Source organism: Amphiura filiformis, chromosome 11, assembly GCF_039555335.1.
Source record: "Amphiura filiformis chromosome 11, Afil_fr2py, whole genome shotgun sequence".
Taxonomy (NCBI): domain Eukaryota; kingdom Metazoa; phylum Echinodermata; class Ophiuroidea; order Amphilepidida; family Amphiuridae; genus Amphiura; species Amphiura filiformis.
In genome coordinates this window covers 7,689,583-7,711,499 of record NC_092638.1, presented here as the reverse complement: position 1 = coordinate 7,711,499, position 21,917 = coordinate 7,689,583, and the positions used below count along the sequence as shown (strand labels likewise).

General features: G+C 37.6%; 1 protein-coding gene across 1 annotated transcript in view; it reads left to right on the top strand.

The window, feature by feature from the left end:
• Nucleotides 1-234: 234 nt before the first annotated feature.
• The window catches only part of LOC140164300 (indoleamine 2,3-dioxygenase 2-like), a 43,304-nt gene continuing 21,621 nt past the window's right edge, over nt 235-21,917 (top strand). Inside the window, exons 1-12 of the mRNA XM_072187573.1 lie at nt 235-379; nt 1,291-1,431; nt 4,619-4,714; nt 5,033-5,152; nt 6,278-6,411; nt 7,751-7,871; nt 8,426-8,522; nt 10,381-10,432; nt 10,648-10,723; nt 11,675-11,756; nt 13,211-13,303; nt 14,234-14,330. Coding sequence (XP_072043674.1) covers nt 1,360-1,431; nt 4,619-4,714; nt 5,033-5,152; nt 6,278-6,411; nt 7,751-7,871; nt 8,426-8,522; nt 10,381-10,432; nt 10,648-10,723; nt 11,675-11,756; nt 13,211-13,303; nt 14,234-14,330 — 1,040 coding nt within the window. The 5' untranslated portion in view covers nt 235-379; nt 1,291-1,359. The remainder of the gene's footprint in view (nt 380-1,290; nt 1,432-4,618; nt 4,715-5,032; nt 5,153-6,277; nt 6,412-7,750; nt 7,872-8,425; nt 8,523-10,380; nt 10,433-10,647; nt 10,724-11,674; nt 11,757-13,210; nt 13,304-14,233; nt 14,331-21,917) is intronic.

Sequence of the window (21,917 nt, the reverse complement as noted above, 5' to 3'; positions counted from 1 at the left end):
ACGACGGTGATATAAATGAGAAATCGTCATTATGCGAAAGAAAATTCGCAGTGTCGCCACTAATGCTTCTCTTAAAAGTAGTTGAAGAACATAGGTTTCTCTATTATCCTTTCTCAAATAAAGCCACTCCTATTTCGATGATTTTATCGCGCATAAAAATATATAGCTCTGAACAGTCCCTATGGTACACATAATTCGTCTTGGAGGTGCTGCTAGGCTTAGGATTTACTCAAAGGCAAAGAAAAGCGCCGCTGGTGTGCATTGTGTTCACATGAAAAACAAGATATCATGTTTTTGTAGCCCAATTTTGGTGTAAGGAGTGTTTAGCTTCGACTCAACCGTCAACGCTGCACCTGTGTCATTTGCCGCTGCGGAGTTGGTAAGTACGGTTTACTTGAATAAAGTGGGCGTAGCACATTTGAATGCGAAACCATTATGTGTTGTATGACGGTGTGAGTGATTTAACTTTGCATCGTACTGAATAGAATAAAGATATCGATATCTCGTTTAGGTCAAAATATTTGCTGTAAATATTGCAGATTTAGTTGATTTTTTCTTAATGAATTGCTAATTCTCATTGTCAGGAGAGGCAAATTCATGAAGTATGAGCGGACTGAAATTTGACACATTTCTAATTACTTTTCATGTTACAGTGGTAAGGTAGTTGACTCTGGTACAATAGGTCCCGGGTTCGATTCCCGGTGAAGGCATGGTATCATTTATTGCAATGTATCCGCTCTTCGTTGCTGATTTTCAATTGTGGGATACATGTAGTGTATAACAAAGGCCTCGCAGCCAGTTCTGATAAGTTAGATGTTTCGAAACAAAGTTAAGCGATATCTTATTACAACACTAGTATGCAAGCACGTGTAATGTTAGCAACTATTTTAAACTGTTGCGATTTGGTAGTTCACAACATCGTGCGAATGGTATTGAGCTTTGGCAAAAATTGCATTGATCATTTCATAGCAAGTGTGTAGAAGAATTCAAATGTCACAGATTTTTGTAAGCCTTGTGGTTCTTGAGTTATGTTGTAAAGAGGGCTGAAACAACAACACTTTTGTAAAACGTACATACCGGGGTAACTCATTAACAACATTAAATCAAACAAGTTTTCAAAGTATGATGATTTGTAGAATGAACTTTTGCAAAACATCAAAGTGCTGTTTTTCAATATTAATATATTGATTTAGATAATGAAAATCGATTTTTGTTGGATGTTACGGCCAGACAATACCTAATCTACCCTTAAGGTTTTCACTTATACAATGTTATATTATCTGTTGTTAGAAGTAGTCTGGTACGGGTGACTGGTTTGAGTAAGTTAATAGTACCCAAGATTTATTACCGTGCATCAAGATGGCAACTGTTCCACGTCTCGAGGACTACCATGTGTCATCAACGTATGGCTTTCTTCTTCAGGATCCCCTGGTAAGTACACCCCCACACACACCCACACCCCTGACACCCACCCACAGTACAACCCCCAGGATTTAGTATATTTTGCTTAATGCAGTATTCTGTGTCAAACGGGCCAAAGGTATATCATTTGCGGTGTGATCAACCATCAGTCTGAAGTCGGGTATGTTCAATTTACATATTGCTACTTTAGTGTATGAAGCAATTCTCAAAGCTACATTTTGCAGAAAACCCATAAAGTTGATAAATTGTTCCAGAGATATGAGCAGTTGAAGGGTTTCTAAAACAATAGGAAACAAAAGGAAATATTACCTTTGTTTGACTATATCTCAAAATCAATATTTCCGACTTCCGACTGATTCTGCTTGATCACATCACATTTTTGCTGTCAAAAGTTGCTCATTTGCAAGCTGGATCATGCTTCTTAGGAATTTGATAAAAATCATCTATGAAATACCACTCGCACATACTACTATATAAATTCTAACCCTAAACATGCATGCTAGCCCTAACATCTACTATAAATAACATCAAAACAGAATGCTTATGTAAAGGCTAGTGAAACATGTACAAACGAGAACGGTGTGAAAAGGTAGGGCCCAGATACCTGATGTATATTGGTGTGATGAGGCCCATATTGGTGTGACACCTTTTTTGCTGTTAAAACTTGCTATTTGTAAGCATGGTAAGCGGGATCATGCTTCTTAGGAATTTGATCAAAATCAACTACGAGATACCACCCACACATTATTTATTACTATATAAATCCTAACCCTAACCATGCATGCTAGCCCTATCATCTACTATAAATAACATTAAAACAGAATGCTTACGTAAAGTCTAGTGAAACATGTACAAATGAGAACGGTGTGAAAAAGAAAGGACCAAATACCTTTCCGAGATTGTTAAACTCCGACACACATACACACCCCATCACCCACCTCTCCCCCATGCATCAATTTTAAGCATTTGTTGTATTCAAAAACGGCCGATTGTATTACAAATCTGTAAAATGCGTTGGAAGCAGCAGAATTTAATTCTGCACATTTTGACACCTACTTTGTAGCAATCGACTAAATATTGACGTCAAAGTGTACATTTAAATCAATGTAACCCAAGATTTGAAAGTTGCAGTAAATTGTATTGATTTTGTATTCAGTATAATGGAAGGAAATCTGTGTTATGATATCTGTGTGTTTTTGTATTGTATGTAAGTGCAACTTTCAAATCTGGACCTTACTACATTAAATTAACCGGTGTTTTATTGTTTTTTGAGCTATCGTATCAAATGAGGTGTCAAAATGCGCAGATATAAATTCTGCTTCCAACGCATTTTACAGATTTGTAACACAATAGTCCCTTTTTGAACAATGGCCATTATTTAAGGGGGTTTAGTTACTTTTTTTGAGATGTTTATTATAATTATGCATCTTTATTTGTGGGGGTTGAGGTGTCGGGGGTGTGTGGGGGATAGTGTTGTATATTGGTGTAAATGTTTCATGTTTAAATTTAATTATAATTATAATCTATTCGCATTAACTTTTATCCAGCGTATTATTATTTTGCACACAACGTTCAAAATACACATTAACACATTTAAAAAACATTTGTCATAATTATTATAATTATGCATCCATAAAAGGGTTGTGTGTGTTGGGGTGTGCGGAGGTGTATTGGCGTGACATCCATTTTGCTGTTAAAAGTAATTTGATCAAAATCAACTATGAGATACCACCCACACATTACTACTATATAAATCCTAACCCTAACCATGCATGTTAGCCCAAATATCTACTATAAATAACATTAAAATATAATGCTTATGTAAAATCCAGTGAAACGTGTACAAATGATAACGGTGTAAAAAAGAAAGGACCAAATACCTTTCCGAGATTGTTATGCTCCGATGACCTTGAAATGATCTTGATAATACAACCTACCACACACACACCCCCACCTCCCCCAGAGCATACAAAATATGCATTAACACATTTTAAGCATTTGTTCATACTGCAGTTACTGTCCGTTTTCCTATACACAATACACAGTGCTCTCACCATTGACGCGTGACCCCTACAAATGATGTATGTTGGGAGAATGGACACTTGCCTAGTTAACATCACTGTGTGAAAAATAACCAGCCAATATTTTATTTATTCTCCAAAACTTCTAGCAAATATATTTCTCTAACATGACCTAAAATTACAGCTAGGTTAGATGTTCAGAAATGGTCGCACTTTTGTAAAATATGAGTGAGGGCAAGGCATAGCTAGCCAACTCCCGTGTTATTTGAATGGAGATTTGACCGAAAATATTGGTATCGGACCGCTCACTTCTGAAGGATGCCACAAAAACACCGGTAAAAGCTACATTTAAATTATTCTAAATAGGTTCTAGAAAATAAAGTTTTGTAACATGTCCTAAATTTTTAGCTAATTTAGGTGTTTGGAGAGGGTCGTACTTTTGTGTTTTAGGAAGGACATGTAAACGACAGATAACACCAAAAATATGAAGAAATTATTTCTAAACCGTGTTAAGTCAAAAATCATTATGTTGCTCATTTTCAAGAATGCTGGTTTACAAAAAGCACGACATTGTCTGATTTCGTGAACAAAGCCACACATAACATTGTTTCCTTTCGTTTCCTTTATAATCGGTTACCCAACTGAAGCTATGAATACCAGCTTTATTGCGATATCGCACATGAAAACAGTCACTTGTGCACAACCAGAGAAGATCCGATTTAATCAGTTGAGCTGTTTCAATGAGTGTTATCTTGGTTTAATAGCTTTTAATGGGGTTAAGTCCTGCAAAGGTCGAGATGAATTCTACTGCAGACATGACTGCATCATGTGCAATTATTATAATTATGCATCTTTATGTATGGGGGTGTCGGGGTGGTTGGGGATGATGTTGCATATTGGTGTAAATGCTTGATGTTTAAATGTAATCATATAATCTATTCGCATTCACTTTTATCCAGCGTATTATTATTTTGCAGAGAAAGTACAAAACATACATGAACAGATATTAAAACATTCTTGCAATTATCATAATATGTGTAGGGGTAGGCAATGGTAGCGGTGTGTCGGGGTGGGGGTGTGGTTGAAGTTGTGTATTGTTGTTAATGTTTGATATTTGAATTTAATTATAATCTATATTTGCGCATTAACGTCTTTCCTCGTATTATTATTTGTAGACAACATTACCAGACTATTTCCAGCCGTGGATGGCGGTGGCCAACAGGCTTGAGGAATGCATTGCAAATGAAACCATTAGAGAAGAAATACACAAGGTAATTAACCATTTTCAATTTTGCTGCAATTAGCAGCTCATCAGATCGTCATATCCCTCCGTTAGTTCCTTCCTTCTTTCATTACAACGTTCGTAACAAACGTAAAGATTATTTAGCCTTTTTTTTGACAATTTTCGCCCAACTTTGCCTCAGTGCTGAAAGTTGTAAACGTGTTTTCTTTACTACAAAGCAATTAACGATTTTGTAGAGACGTTTTCGTCAAAACGACCTGCCAATCAAATTTGATGCTTAAAAATGAAGCAAAATAACCATGCAGCAATTAACAAAGTCCTCATTTTCACCATTTTCTTAAATTAGTTGCCGTTGTTAGATCACACTCGCCTGTCTGGACATAAGGCATTGCGTCTTGCCCAAGTGGTTCTTAGTTGCCTCACCCAGGGCTATGTATGGTCCGATGGTGAAGATGGCATTCCTACCGTAAGTACTATTGAATATGAATGGACAACAGACGAATTGTAATATTTAGGGTATGTGAGAGTCCCGGTGAGAGTTGTGAGGAGGGGTGCGTTTGTGGGTGTGCTGTCGCGAGTGTTGGATTCATCCGAGGACTTGTGAAGCGCGCACCGGCTCTCACATTTCCGAGAATACACGGGGTCTCCCCGTCAGTCCAAAACACTGTTCGGGTTCGGGTTAGGGTAAGGGTTAGGATTAGAGTAAGGGTTATGGTTAGAAACCCTACCCTAACGGGTTTTCGGACTGACGGGAGTTCGAATGACGGTGTTTCGGACTGACGGTGTGTCCCCGAATCCCGGGGGGGGCACTTCAATATGAAATGGATATAGGTGTAGGGCTGGCACATTCGCCATAAGGGGCATTCGGTGAGAGCAAAATGTAAAAAATATGGGGTCATTGGGTGAGAGCATGATTTTCGGCATTCGGTGAGAGCAAAATGTAAAAAATATGGGGTCATTGGGTGAGAACATGACCTTTTTTATCAATAAAATCTTTGGGTGAGAGCCGAAACAGCGCCTCAAAAACCTCGAAAATCGAATTTCTAGTTCTAAATGGCTTCAAATTTCATTGTTTTTTTTCTAAATAAGTAAGAAAATCAGCGATAAATGAAAGTTGCTGTTCAAATTGAACTTGTAGTGTCTTTGGGTGACAGATCAAATGGAAAAATAGGGGGTCTTTGGGTGACAGAGCATGTGTTCGTAAAACAAAATGGGGTCTTTGGGTGACAGCGATGCTGAAAAGGGGGTCTTAACAGCCCTACATACGCGTCACCTCCAAAGTTGGAGTGCCCCCCGGCCCCGAATACACTACGTAGACGGTTCAAGTTTAATGTGCTTGGAAAGGTATTGCATGTGTTACATGTGCGTGTATTTTGTGGGGGTGGGGTAGGGTGTGTAATTATAACTTGCGAGGATAGGGACGGGTGCGTTTATGCGTACATGGATTTGTCATCAAAATGTTTTTGTATGTGATCGGCCAATAGATGCTTGGGTACAATTTAGATTTCAGCTAAGAATTAATTTCGTCATCTACACTTCTACTTCTATTTATATGATGTCTTAATGTCTTTCATTCACATTGATTTACCAGGTACTGCCCAAGCAGTTGGCCATTCCTTACGCAGGGGTGAGTGAGCAATTGGGCGTACCACCTAGTATCTCTGTCTACAGCTTTGGACTTGCTAACTGGAAGCTCAAGGATTCCTCACAGCCTCCAAGTCTTGAGTATGTAGCAAAACTAGAAATATTATGTCAGTTTTTTCTTCTAAATCCATTCATTCTGCTTCCTGCATACAACATTCAACTTTTGTTTCTTTTCTGACTGTTCTTAATAAATAAAGCGGAGACTATACCAACCTTCAAAAAATACTTTGGGTAAAATCAGGCTGACTGACAGAATGAAAATCAATGTTAATCAGAGACAAATTTGGCCTCTCGGCCTTTTCGGAAAGAACAAGCTGGTTAATTACAATATCCTTTGCAAACGAAAGTTTCATGTTGAATCATACTTGAATGTTACTATAGAGTATTCAAGATGACATACATTTTATACTTTTGCCGTCTCATTATTCCCAGTCCATTTCAGTCTCAGTATGCCTCCTTTGCACCCTGGCTAGGTACGCCACTGCGTAATTGGGTATATACGAAGACACATTTAAATTACATACATTTCTTATTTCATTTTCTGGCAAAAAAAGGTTAAATTTCCTATTCGTATATAGACTAGTTATTTTTGAGCCACTTCATATGTGACTGGACGCGGCGAATCAGCCGTAAAGTCGGCCCCGGTCAATTTTGTTTTAATTCGTGTTTAGAAAATATATACCATAAGCTTTAAAATGGTATATCAGTTGACTTCAAACGATATCCAAAAGCGGGGTTATGATTTGTTGAACTCTGTTCCTTCGACAAAATTGTATTTTTTATCGGTTCTACATGTGTCCCTTTTTCTACCTTTCTGGTAATAAATATCCAACAGTCATAATTGGCGGTCATTTCAAATCATCCCCAAGTCAACGAGGTTCAGAAATATCCTCTCATTGTTCATTGTTGATTATACATACCTAGACAAAATACAATGCCTTGTTATCTACCACTTGAACAGGATTTAGCCAGAGCAAACAAAGACAAGAACTATTCTATAGAAATAGGTAGAAGCTTATTATCCTCTTCAGCAGTAGTATTATTGATTGATTTAAACAGCGTTTGATAAGATACTTGTCGCAACGAATTGATACACCTATGAATACGACCTTCACATACATTTTACACTTTAACTCAAAATACAATTTGCCGAGTTTACGGCTGATTCGCCGCGTCCACTCACATATACTCGTCACTCCACTCAGTTACAAATTGAAAGCATGATCAAATGTGCAAGAACATAAATTGCGTATTCCAAAAAGCAATTCTATCACTCAGGTTTCCAGCTAAATAAATAATTCATGTTGTGATACGCTTGTGAAGGTTGTCATTCATCCATGTATAATAAGGTCTATTATTAAATTGTAATCATAAAACCATTCAACTGAACTCAAAAATATGTTTTTATGATAATTGACAGGAACTTGGAAGCCATTATAACTGTAAGAGGAGGAAGTCATTCCAACTGGTTCTATATGAATTATGTTGCTAATGAGATAGCTGCCGCTCCAGGTTTGGCTGCCATTGCCAATGCGCAACAGGTAAATTAAGTCCTATGCTCACTCAGTCAACCTGTTCACTCAATCAGCTCAGTCATTCTTTCACTCAGTTATACTCGTAACTTAGTCACTTACTCGGTCATTCCCTCAGTCAATTAATCACCCAGTTAATACTCAGTTAATCACTCACTCACACCCTCACCTCACACTCACTCACTCACTCACTCAATCAATCAATCAATCAATCAATCAATCAATCAATCAATCAATCACCTTATACTCAATCAATCAATCAATCAATCAATTAATCACAAAATCAATCATTCATTCACTCACTTTCTTCTCTCTCTCTCACTCACTCACTTACTCACCCAATCACCCCTCACTCACTCAAATACACAAACACAACTCGTTTTGCACTTTCGTTTTATAGCAAAGATCATTAAAATATTTTGAGTGACTGTCATATTTTCAATTGGTTTTGACAATTCCTAGCGGTCGACATTATAACATTCTATCTATACACGTAATTATGTAGAATACGTCTCTCAAGAGTACGACTGAATGATATTTTGACAACCTCTTTATTTACTTAGGCTGTCAAAGATGGTAATATTCAAGGGCTGTCAGGAGCACTTCAAGCCATACAGGCCTCTATCAAACAGATACAAAGTGTTTTGTCAAGGATGAATGGTACGTATACGCAGTTATGAAACTAGTTTTCGTTTGACGACTCTGTCAATCACCACGTGATTGGTTAGTATCGCGTAACTAACGTAAACACCTTATAAACGACAATACTAGCAATCACGCTATGTTGGAGCAACTTTGAATTTTGATTGACAGAATCGAGCGCCGCGACATACTGCAGTTACTGTCCGTTTTCCTATACACAATACACAGTGCTCTCACCATTGACGCGTGACCTCTACAAATGATGTACGTTGGAAGAATGGGCACTTGCCTAGTTAACATCACTGTGTGAAAAATAACCAGCCAATATTTTAGCTATTCTCCAAACTTCTAGCAAATATATTTCTCTAACATGAATTAAAATTACAGCTAGGTTAGATGTTCAGAAATAGTCGCACTTTTGTAAAATATGAGTGAGGGCAAGGCATAGCTAGCCAACTCCCCGTGTTAATTGAATGGAGATTTGACCGAAAATATTGGTATCGGACCGCTCACTTCTGAAGGATGCCACAAAAAACCGTACAAGCTACATTTTAACTATTCTAAATAGGTTCTAGAAAATATAGTTTTGTAACATGTCCTAAATTTTTAGCTAATTTAGATGTTTGGAGAGGGTCGCACTTTTGTGTTTTAGGAAGGATATGTAAACGACAGATAACACCAAAAATATGAAGAAATTATTTCCAAACCGTGTTAAGTCAACAATCATTATGTTGCTCATTTTGAAGAATGCTGGTTAACAAAAAGCAGGTCTTTGTCTCATTTCGTGAACAAAGGACACATACCATTGTTTCCTTTCGTTTCCGTTATAATCGGTTACCCAACTGAAGCTATAATACCAGCTTTATTGCGATGTCGCACATTGAAAACAGACACTTGTGCACAACCAGAGAAGATCTGATTTAATCAGTTGAGCTGCTTCAATGAGTGTTATCTTGGTTTAATAGCTTTTAATGGGGTTTAAGTCCTGCAAAGGTCGAGATGAATTCTACTGTAGACATGACTGCATCATGAACTAGTTTTCCCCTGACTATATTTTTTTTCTTAAGAACCCATTTTTAGATGTGTGTGAGCGTGTTGGTTGGTGGGTGTGTGGGGGTGTGTGTGCAAGTAGAGTAGCCTATACGTGGTTTGGATGCGAGTTCATATGCGAATATGAAAATGTTTTGGCAATAATAATGTTTAAGGCGTCGATCAAACACTGGCAGCGATTGTTTAATCGCTCTTTCGATTCGGACGAGGCTAAAAATCACGAAGCAAATAGACTATTCGAAAAAGTCAACCTTTCGATTGAAACCCTGATGACGCATGATATCTTTAACGCGCGTGGCTTCAACGTGTGCAGTGAAGATCGCGCGCATCGACGAAACGTCATCAGTCCGGGGTCATTAGGTCCCGGGACCAGGGTTTCAGTTGCAAAGACTTCCGAGATTTCCGAAATGATTTACTGCAATCGAGTTGCCTAATCTGAGACTAATTTAAGTCTCAGCCTTAATTCAAGTGGTAGCCGGGAATTCGCCTAAGTTCCGATAAAGCGGCTGTACATGTATATAAAATTAGCTACTTATTGTACCATTACATGTGGCCTTTAACATGTCTATATAGTCAGTATAATACAAAGGGGCAGTTTAGAATTACACGGGTTTCGTCAGTGTGCGAAAACAACAGTCTATTACGTACGCTCTGTATTAAGCCCATGCGATCAAGTTACACCAAGTGCACTCAATAACAACCTGACTCTGCGCATGACAAGCACATATATCGGATCCACCTCTCATCTAAACCTCATAATTGTACTGTAGCTACCTTGATTGGGTGCATTGTTGCCACTTAACCCTTGTTTTTTGTTTTATGGCAGAATGCTGTGACCCGGAAATTTTCTACAGCAAGATTCGTCCATTCCTCACCGGGTAAGACCCAATTAGACTGACTGAACTTGAATCGTAGAAACAAATATACACTAAACCAGAATATGTACTGGATTCCATTCAAGGTTATTTTGCTATTTCCTTTGGACCGTATAAAAAATTGTACAAACAAAGAAAACAAAATGTCGCAAAATAAGAGTATGCCAAGCTTTTTATTCATTCAGCCAATCTCATCTTGTTTGATTCATTGTTTATAGGTGGGACAGTCCAGCATTCAAGACCAAGGGATTAGACGGCCTGATTTATGACGGAGTAAGCAAGCAACCCAAAAAGGTGAGATATTATACAGAGGAACGGCAATAAACACCCACACACACCCCCACTCCCACCCCCACCTCCCACACACACATACTTCACCCTCCTTAGGCCTACTATGTTTCTTTTACTCTCTATATTTCTCCTCTAGATTCCTCCGCTTGTTCGACATACAAACTTGTTAGCTCTTCGACACAATTAGGCCTATCACTTCTTCAGCCAATCAACAACAATTACCGGATTACTTATGATTTTCACACATGCTCAATCTGAGTCTATTGACGGACGCGTTGATACTACGCTTTATTCCGTCCAGTACGCGTATTGTTATAGAGGGCCATATCTCGGGCTGTACGCATTGTAATGTACGAAAGGTAGCCTGGGTTGGAAACAGTAACTCAGATCGTGCACTGTCTAGACTTTCAATAATTATGTCCATGGTTGGAATTAGGTGTTACCGTGTCGAACAAACTGATGGCTACCCTTTCCTCTCTCACCAGTCAATATCGCTTTGATTTATGCATACGGACGCCTCATCATGCTCATAGTTAACTATTACTGTCCCCGCAGTATATTTATATATAACCTGTGGAGTGCATTAGCCACTTCGCCGAGCGCGGAAAGCGACTACTTTGACTAAGGCAAAAACAGCTAAGAAATACTTTGGACTGGAAAAATCGATCAAATGCCCTCTGTAGTCAAATGGTTTATAGTGGTCTTATCTGTTATCCCGGTCTGTTATTCAGCAGTATGCGATATCTTCACGAAGATAATTCCATTTAATGTTTCCACACCTTAGCCATTATAATGCTAAGCTGAAAAGTATTTTATATTATTGTGAATGCAAAAGTCGTAATGGATAAGGCCTTGAACACTATCTGCTTGTTAAATTAGTTTTAAAAGTAGTCGAAGTGTAAAATCACAACTACCTGGCAATCTTGTTACCCCGTTGTTTTCTTTCTTACACAGTTGGTTGGTGGTACAGCAGCTCAGAGTTCCATCCTGCCTAGTTTCGATGCGGCATTGGGTGTCCAAGCAGTGGCTGGACAAAGTAAGTATAGATAGAGATACTAATTATTACCAGAATATTGAGATAACTCAGACATTCTGTAGTAAATGCCCAAAAAATTCGAAGACACACAATGCGCGCTGGGTTAAATCTTCCAATCCTGGAATACTCACTCAATTGCCATAATTATCCGCCATATTTGTTAGTAGTGAGAGTCTCCGACTTATTCTAATTGTTACGACGCAGCATATACGTAATGAAAATATTATTATTATATTATTAACACAACTATAATGACATGCGCTTTCTTAAATTTGAAGAGATATTTTTATCGCCTTTTTTAAAGTCCGCTGTCATATTATGGGCGTCCTGACGGGTGCTGCCACGATCGTCCAACTGGCGATCGGTTTATCGGAGAAAATGTATCAATAAATCACCATGAACCTTGTCAATTGTACCCCCCTTACTTCAGAAAACGTTTTCATGATGCAGTCATGTCTACAGTAGAATTCATCTCGACCTTTGCAGGACTTAAACCCCATTAAAAGCTATTAAACCAAGATAACACTCATTGAAGCAGCTCAACTGATTAAATCAGATCTTCTCTGGTTGTGCACAAGTATCTGTTTTCAATGTGCGACATCGCAATAAAGCTGGTATTATAGCTTCAGTTGGGTAACCGATTATAAAGGAAACGAAAGGAAACAATGGTATGTGTACCTTTGTTCACGAAATGAGACAAAGACCTGCTTTTTGTAAACCAGCATTCTTCAAAATGAGCAACATAATGATTGTTGACTTAACACGGTTTGGAAATAATTTCTTCATATTTTTGGTGTTATCTGTCGTTTACATATCCTTCCTAAAACACAAAAGTGCGACCCTCTCCAAACATCTAAATTAGCTAAAAATTAGGACATGTTACAAAACTATATTTTCTAGAACCTATTTAGAATAGTTTAAATGTAGCTTGTACCGTTTTTTTGTGGCATCCTTCAGAACGGAGCGGTCCGTTACCAATATAGCTCAATATTTTCGGCCAAATCTCCATTCAATTAACACGGGGAGTTGGCTAGCTATGAGCTAGCTATGCTTTGCCCTCACTCAAATTTTACAAAAGTGCGACCATTTCTGAACATCTAACCTAGCTGTAATTTTAGGTCATGTTAGAGAAACATATTTGCTAGAAGTTTGGGAGAATAAATTAAATATTGGCTGGTTATTTTTCACACAGTGATGTTAACTAGGCAAGTGTCCATTCTTCCAACATACATCATTTGTAGAGGTCACGCGTCAATGGTGAGAGCACTGTGTATTGTGTATAGGAAAACGGACAGTAACTGCAGTCCCGACTGCAGTATGTTCGAACTGTATCGTCACAATGAGTCATTTGTCTCCAGACAGAAAAGAAGACCCCAACCTGGAGCATAACTGCCTATATAGTTGATGGTTTTTATGGACGTTGTTGAGTATTACGATCTATTTTTGTATTACAGAATCAATCATGGAGTTGTTTGCCCAGTACATGCCTCCACCGCACCGTAATTTCATCAACGCAATTAGCAGTGGCCCATCCATCAAAGATTACGGTAATCTAATTTTTCTTGTACATGTACTTGTTTGTAATCCCGGCTTGTAATTACTTGTAAATACCTGTAACATGGTAGGACGGTGACATTCTGATTATAATCTGAACAGTGGCCTTATCTTAAACCGCCATTCTGTGCTTGCATCAAAATCGATTGTTTTTCCATAAAAGAATAAAGGTATTGTTTTTAGCCGCTGTCGTGCATCTATCGTCTCATATAATACGGGCGACATCATTATTTAGAGAATAAAAGATAGGATTTTGTCTTTTGCCTATCCAATATCGTGTCATAATGGATGCATTTTGTCAGAAAAAAAATAAAGTTACTTTTTATGAGGACAACCATACATCTAAACCGCCGAAAGTTGTATTGCACACACAAGCACCTCGGGCCAATAAATAAAGCACACAATGTAACATGCACAATTGAATCGTTAAAATTGTAACTTTTGATTTTGGGGTTTGAGGGATTTGGATACGCATATCTTGGTCAATTCTTGCTCGATTTTCCCAAACAGGGTGTCAAATGAGAAAACAAAGTCCAGTTAACAAAATGTATATTTCAGAATAATCCAAAATTATCAGGTTGTTGAACAGCAAGGATGACTATAACTGACGAGTTTCTTTTTATGTCTGGTGTATACTATACTAACATGACTTAGTAAGGAACCCTAGTTAGCCATTATACACCATAGTCTTAGAGTGAATATAGATATGGCAAAAAATGTTATTTCATTATTTTAAGCACGATTTTTTTTATAAAGGGCTTTCACATTGAAAAGACATTTATATTATCAATTAAAAGTAGAACGTTGTTGAATGGGTCAATCTTGGTGCTGTGCCCAGGGGCGAGGGGCAGCAAAAGGTAAATCCGTCCCAGATTTTATACTCTTGATACATGTTGGTTTGTTTTTATTTATCATTCGTATAGTGTTTAGCAGCGGGAACAAACAACTCCAAGGCCAATTCAATGACTGCTTGGCTGCCCTGGAACAATGGCGTAGCTATCATATTCAACTAGTCACAAGGTAACACTCCCTCTTCATCCACATACCCAATCCACCCCCCCCACCACACGCAACCCCACCCCTACGGGCTTCCCTGGAACAATGGCGCAGCTATCACATTCAACTAGTCACAAGGTAATACTCCCCTTCATCCACATACCCAATCCATCCCTCCCCACCACACACAACCCCTCCCCTACGTAAGGATAATCTTGGATGGTATACAGAGTGTATCAAAGTGAAGTAAACAGTTTGAAAAATGTCACTAGATTAGAAAGTATGAGGTATTTGGGCAAAATGCTTTAGTTTATAGCTGAATCAACATCTTGTCCTACCACAACTATAAAATCACTGGCTATCTTTGTGAGCCGAGTAAATATGCAATTGCACAAAGCAAATTAATATCGAAGCAATATGAAAATCGCATGTTTGGCCATGTTCTTTACAGTAATTGACAGTCTTAGTGTTCCATATGGCCATCCAGGCATGGGTAAAGGTATTTTGCGAGTTGCGAGTTGCGAGTTCGAGTTGCGAGATGCGAGTTGAAAATCTGCGAGTTGCGAGTTGAAATTTGCGAGTTGCCATGGGCAGTTGCGAGTTGATTTGCGAGTTGCGAGTTGGTATTTGCGAGTTACCAAGGGTAGTTGCGAGTTGATTTGCGAGTTGCGAGTTGCCATTTGCGAGTTGAAATTTGCAAGTTCCAAGTTGAAATTTGCAAGTTGCGAGTTGAAATTTGCGAGTTATGAGTTTACATTTGCGAGTTCTTCTGAGTTGCTAATTTGTCAAATTTTTACAGAAATTGTTTTACCCTGTTGGAACTAGACCTTCATTGCCTGTGCTCTAGTTGCATGCACAACGTTGGACATTACGTTGAGAGTTAAAAATATGACCATCATCTATGATTCCATGTTCAAAGCATACCTCAAGCTCAACCACATTATAGTGTTTGATTATTTTCAATTATATAATGAGATGTAGTGGGGTATCAAATTTTACAGGCAAAGGGATAGAAAAGTTCATGCATGTGCTACTGTAAACATTGCTTAAATTGAACTGACTAATGTGATGTCAATTCCAAACAGTTTTTCTTCTCAAAATTAGACAAAATATAAATGTTCACCAGTTTTGTTATAAAAGAGAGCAGTCCTGAGAGAGTAGTGAGCTTTTTAAACAGAAGAGAAACAATATCAACACACTCACAAATATGTAAACTAAAGATTCATTTTGATCATGTGAATGATAGGTGACTCCCAGGCCTGACTCTATACAAAATATCGGAGATGGGTTACATTAGCAGTTATCACTTCAAATTATTTGTTTATGAATGGATGTCCAATTGAATTCCTCATCTATTTAAACAACACCTCTGAACTCGATCCAGCGACCTGAAAATCTAGGTGAAATGTGAACACAGAAAATACATTACAATATATCAGTTATAACATGTATGTAGCACAAAGGTTTCATACTGTTACATGTATGTACAATGTAGGATGGGGTATGTGTTACGTATACATACATGTACACCTGTGCAGTCCGGGCCAGATTTACCAATTTAACACATGCACACATTGTAGCTGTGTACACTAAAAAAAAAATTTTTAAATAAATAAATAAAAATAAATAAATGTTGGTGATTTAATGTGTGCTTCAGCTAGGCATGACCTAATAATCAGCACACTTCAACAATTCCGCTAACATAGGATGATATTTCTGCTTCACCAAGTGTGCAACTGATGCGCAGGTACTGTCAGTGACTTAGATTGTGATTATCCCCAGCAGCTCCCCATTTTACACCTGGGTGGAGTAAAGCAATTGGGAATTAACCCTAACCCTCCCCGGTTTTTTTTTGCTATCGGAAGGGAAGAAGAAACGAAAAGGAGAGAAGGTGAAGAAAGAAGTCACTTGGTACCTCCGGGATTCGAACCCGGGACCCCTCGCATGCCCCGCACACGATCACCGACATGTAGCTAGTACCGAGGTTTGGCTGCCCGGGGCAGCAATTCCCTGGGTATATGTGACTTGGGCTGATTGCGTCATCAAGTCACATGGAATGCATGCACACAGAGTGGTTTTAATAGTGAGCTTCAGTGAAACTCAGTTGGGTTAGGGCTAAGCTATCTTGTTCAACGACGCAACTCGCAATCTTTCGATTATGATGCTCTCACCCGAACCATGGGGCCACTGTGCTTCCCATACACTATACATAAATAGGATTGGTTCAAATTCATCTCTATTTGGAGTCTTTGATATAATGTTCATAACTTTAATTTTAAACATGGACTCGGACTGAGTCAGGACTTGAGCCGAACTCAGTTCATATAGTTTGCTGGACTCGGACTTGGCTCAGACTTGGCACCCTGGTCTGGAGTCCGGACTCTGATACAAAAGGACTCAGACTTGGCTCAGACTCAAATTCGAATCGACTCGGCTCGACTCAGACGAGGTAGACTCAGGCACAAGTCTCAGGTAATTTATAACCTGTTTGTGCAGATGTAAGAGAATCAATGATGCATGACACCACTAGAGTTCTTTCCAAGATATAGGCCTATATGTAGCACAGGTTCTGTTCTGTCCTCTGATAGCTATGATGATCCAAGATATATTCCACCAATAGTAGCCCTCGCTAAGCTCGGTGCTCGCTTCACTCACAACCAAGAGGAACGCAACCCATCTTGATAGTATACTACTATAACAACAGAGCCCGAAAGTAGTGCTACACAATGTGTACTTGTAAAACATCACCCCAAAGTCACCTGCAACTTTAACTTTAAAGATATCGGCCTATCATACATGTATCATAAGGAGAAATATTTTCAAAGCAACTGTCAATACACTCATGTGCATGTAGTCTTTAATTAAATGCAAATATAAGCAATCTAATTAAGGTGATGTGATTTCATTTCAGAATGTGAAGAATATTATGTTGACATGTGTTGAATCAACACTCGCAAATCATCTCGAAACTCTTCATAGCAACTCCCAAAATTTCAACTCACAACTCGCAAATTTCAACTCGCAACTCGCAAATTTTAACTCGCAAATGTCAACTCGCAACTTCCTTTGACAACTCGCAAATTCCAACTCGCAACTCGCAAATTTCAACTCGCATCTCGCAACTCGCAAATTGAACTCGCAACTCGCATCTCGCAACTCGCACTCGCAACTCACAACTCGCAACTCGCACTCGCAACTCGCAACTCGCACATTATCCAAACCCTCCGGGCATGGACACCATTTTTCTGTATGCACATTTCAGCTCTCCTCAACATAGCATTCACACCACGTTTTGTGAGAGTCCTGCCTGAGGATGTCAACTTGTGCAATTATGTGTCCCTGGCATATACGTCAACATTTAGGGCACACGCAATAATGTCACTGAATCGAACACAATAGTACATAAAAAAAACACCTTTTACTCGCCCTGTGAAACAAACACATAACACCATCGATCGTACATAAAAACTAATTTGATAATACACGCCAATACCAAACCTGTGAATCCCCTACCCGTCTAGATAATTCCCACACTCGCCTGCCCACACACCAACCCCGTACTTCAACATCTGCTTACACATTTTGGGACTTTAGTTCTTTTTGAGAAAAATTTCAACCCATACGTATAACAGTGCATAATGTATTTTACCCCATTTTATTTAAACCTGAAAAACAACACACAATTTGGTACATGTACTTAGAAAATTTTTCAAAAAAATTCAACACGCTTTTTGGGACTTAGTAATTTTTCTTGAAAATTTCAACACACACGTATTATAGTGCATAATGTATTTTACCCCACTTTATTTAAACCTGAAAAGCAACACACAATTTGGTACTTAAAAATTTTTTCAAAAAATTTCAACACACGTTTTGGAACTTAGTCATTTTTGAGAAAAATTTCAACACACGTGTATAGTGCATGCATATGTATTTTTACCACACTCTATTGAAACAGGAAAAACAACACACAATTCGGGACTTAGAAACTTTTTCAAAAAATTTCAACACACATTTAGGACCTTAGCCATTTTTCTTGACAATTTCAACACATGTGTATAGTGTATGCATATGTATTTTTACCCCACTCTATTAAAACCTGAAAAACAACACACAATTTGGGACTTAGAAACTTTTTCAAAAAATTTCAACACACATTTAGGACCTTAGCCATTTTTCTTGACAATTTCAACACATGTGTATAGTGTATGCATATGTATTTTTACCCCACTCTATTAAAACCTGAAAACCAACACACAATTTGGGACTTAGAAACTTTTTCAAAAAATTTCAACACACATTTAGGACCTTAGCCATTTTTCTTGACAATTTCAACACATGTGTATAGTGTATGCATATGTATTTTTACCCCACTCTATTAAAACCTGAAAAACAACACACAATTTGGGACTTAGAAAATTTTTCAAAAAATGTCAACACGCTTTTTGGGACTTAGTTTTTTTTCAGAAAAATTTCAACACATGTGTATAGTGTATGCATATGTATTTTTACCCCACTCTATTAAAACCTGAAAAACAACACACAATTTGGGACTTAGAAACTTTTTCAAAAATTTCAACACACATTTAGGACCTTAGCCATTTTTCTTGACAATTTCAACACATGTGTATAGTGTATGCATATGTATTTTTACCCCACTCTATTAAAACCTAAAAAACAACACACAATTTGGGACTTAAAATTTTTTTAGAAAATTTCAACACGCTTTTTGGCACTTAGTTTTTTTTCAGAAAAATTTCAACACACGTGTATAGTGCATGCATATGCATTTTTACCCCACTCTATTAAAACCTGAAAAACAACACACAATTTGGGACTTAAATATTTTTCAAAAAATTTCAACACGCTTTTTGGGACTTAGTAATTTTTCAGAAAAATTTCAACACACGTGTATAGTGCATGCATATGCATTTTTACACCACTCTATTAAAACCTGAAAAACAACACAAAATTTGGCACTTAGAAAATTTTTCAAAAATTTTCAACACGCTTTTTGGGACTTGATAATTTTTCAGAAAAATTTCAACACACACGTATTATAGTGCATAATGTATTTTACCCCACTTTATTTAAACCTGAAAAACGACACACAATTTGGGACTTAGAAAATTTTTCAAAAAATTTCAACACGCTTTTTGGGACTTAGTAATTTTTCTTAAAAATTCCAACACACGTGTATAGTGTATGCATATGCATTGTTACCCCACTCTATTAAAACCTGAAATACAACACACAATTTGGCACTTAGAAAATTTTTCAAAAAATTTCAACACGCTTTTTGGGACTTAGTAATTTTTCTTGAAAATTTCAACACGCGTGTATTATAGTACATGCATATGTATTTTTACCCCACTCTATTAAAACCTGAAAACGACACACAATTTGGGACTTAGAACATTTTTCAAAAAATTTCAACACACATTTTTGGACTTAGTCATTTTTCTTGAAAATTTCAACACGCGTGTATTATAGTGCATACATATGTATTTTTACCCCACTCTATTAAACCATGAAAAACGACACACAATTTGGGACTTAGAAAATGTTTCAACAAATTTCAACACGCTTTTTGGGACTTAGTAATTTTTCTTAAAAATTTCAACACACGTGTATAGTGCATATGCATTTTTACTCCACTCTATTAAAACCTGAAAAACAACACACAATTTGGCACTAAGAAAATTTTTCTAAAAATTTCAACACGCTTTTTGGGACTTAGTAATTTTTCAGAAAAATTTCAACACACGTGTATAGTGCATGCATATGCATTTTTACCCCACTCTATTAAAACCTGAAAAACAACACACACAATTTGGCACTTAGAAAATTTTTCCAAAAATTTCAACACGCTTTTTGGGACTTAGTAATTTTTCAGAAAAATGTCAACACACGTGTATAGTGCATGCATATGCATTTTTACCCCACTCTATTCAAACCTGAAAAACAACACACAATTTGGCACTTAGAAAAGTTTTCAAAAAATTTCAACACGCTTTTTGGGACTTAGTAATTTTTCTTGAAAATTTCAACACGCGTGTATTATAGTACATGCATATGTATTTTTACCCCACTCTATTAAAACCTGAAAACGACACACAATTTGGGACTAAGAAAATTTTTCTAAAAATTTCAACACGCTTTTTGGGACTTAGTAATTTTTCTTAAAAATTTCAACACACGTGTATAGTGCATGCATATGCATTTTTACCCCACTCTATTAAAACCTGAAAAACAACACACAATTTGGCACTTAGAAAAGTTTTCAAAAAATTTCAACACGCTTTTTGGGACGTAGTAATTTTTCAGAAAAAATTTCAACACACGTGTATAGTGCATGCATATGTATTTTTACCCCACTCTATTAAAACCTGAAAAACAACACACAATTTGGCACTTAGAAAAGTTTTCAAAAAATTTCAACACGCTTTTTGGGACGTAGTAATTTTTCAGAAAAATTTCAACACACGTGTATAGTGCATGCATATGTATTTTTACCCCACTCTATTAAAACCTAAAAAACAACACACAATTTGGGACTTGGAAAATTTTTCAAAAAATTTCAACACACATTTTGGGACTTAGTTATTTTTCAGAAAAATTTCAACACACGTGTATAACAGTGCATGCATGTGTATTTTTACCCCACTCTATTAAAACCTGAAAAACAACACATAATTTGGGACTTAGAAAATTTTTCAAAAAACTTCAACACACATTTTGGGAAAAATTTCAACACACGTGTATAGTGCATGCATATGTATTTTTACCCCACTCTATTCTAGCTGAATTGCGAGTGATTAAAGTGTGTTGCTTGTTTCTAAACTGTCGCTCCGTGTAGAGACACACTTATATGGGACCAGGTTCAAAACAAAAGTCAGGCTCGGGAGAGCGAGTTGGCGCGGTTGTTTCCTCGCCTTGCACCACTACGGAGGTCCCGGTTCAACTTCAAGCCCCTGGCGCGTGGCCCAAAGACTCATGTGAACTTGGTTTATCTCGATCCCGCAGGTTTTCTTTGGGATCTCCAGTTTCCTCCTGCTTCTCAAAAATGGGTGATTAGTTATTTGGTTATCAAAAACTTCCTTCACCCAATGAAATTTGGGGAGCTGCGGAGATAATTGTGTGACCCTTAAGGGTATCCGTAGGGAGAACACTTTGTTTTACGGCCAGGTCTGGCCAGGTGCATGTTTGTTCGCAGTCTACAGGTGTAACTAGGTTGTTGTATATTCTATAATTTTCCTGGTGTGTTAACTGTGATTACATCTAGACACCAGTTTATTTTTTATTTGAACGGGACCCTAATTTAATGAGAAAAACGCCGAAAAGAGAGGCCCGGCAAAAGCCGATTTGCAGACAATTTTGTAGCTACAGACAGCTCGTATTCCATATAACAACTACGGAAACCAATCAGTGCCAGAAGTGTTGATTTATATTTCATCCACTTAGGTTTGGCTTAACCCACTAAAAGGTAAAACTTTAAGGTAAATGTAGTGTGTGTGTGTAAAAGTATATTTCTCAAAATGGAGGAGAGCGCCTATGACTATTGTCCGTTCTGTCTACATGGTCTATGATAATTATTTTCTTACCGAAATA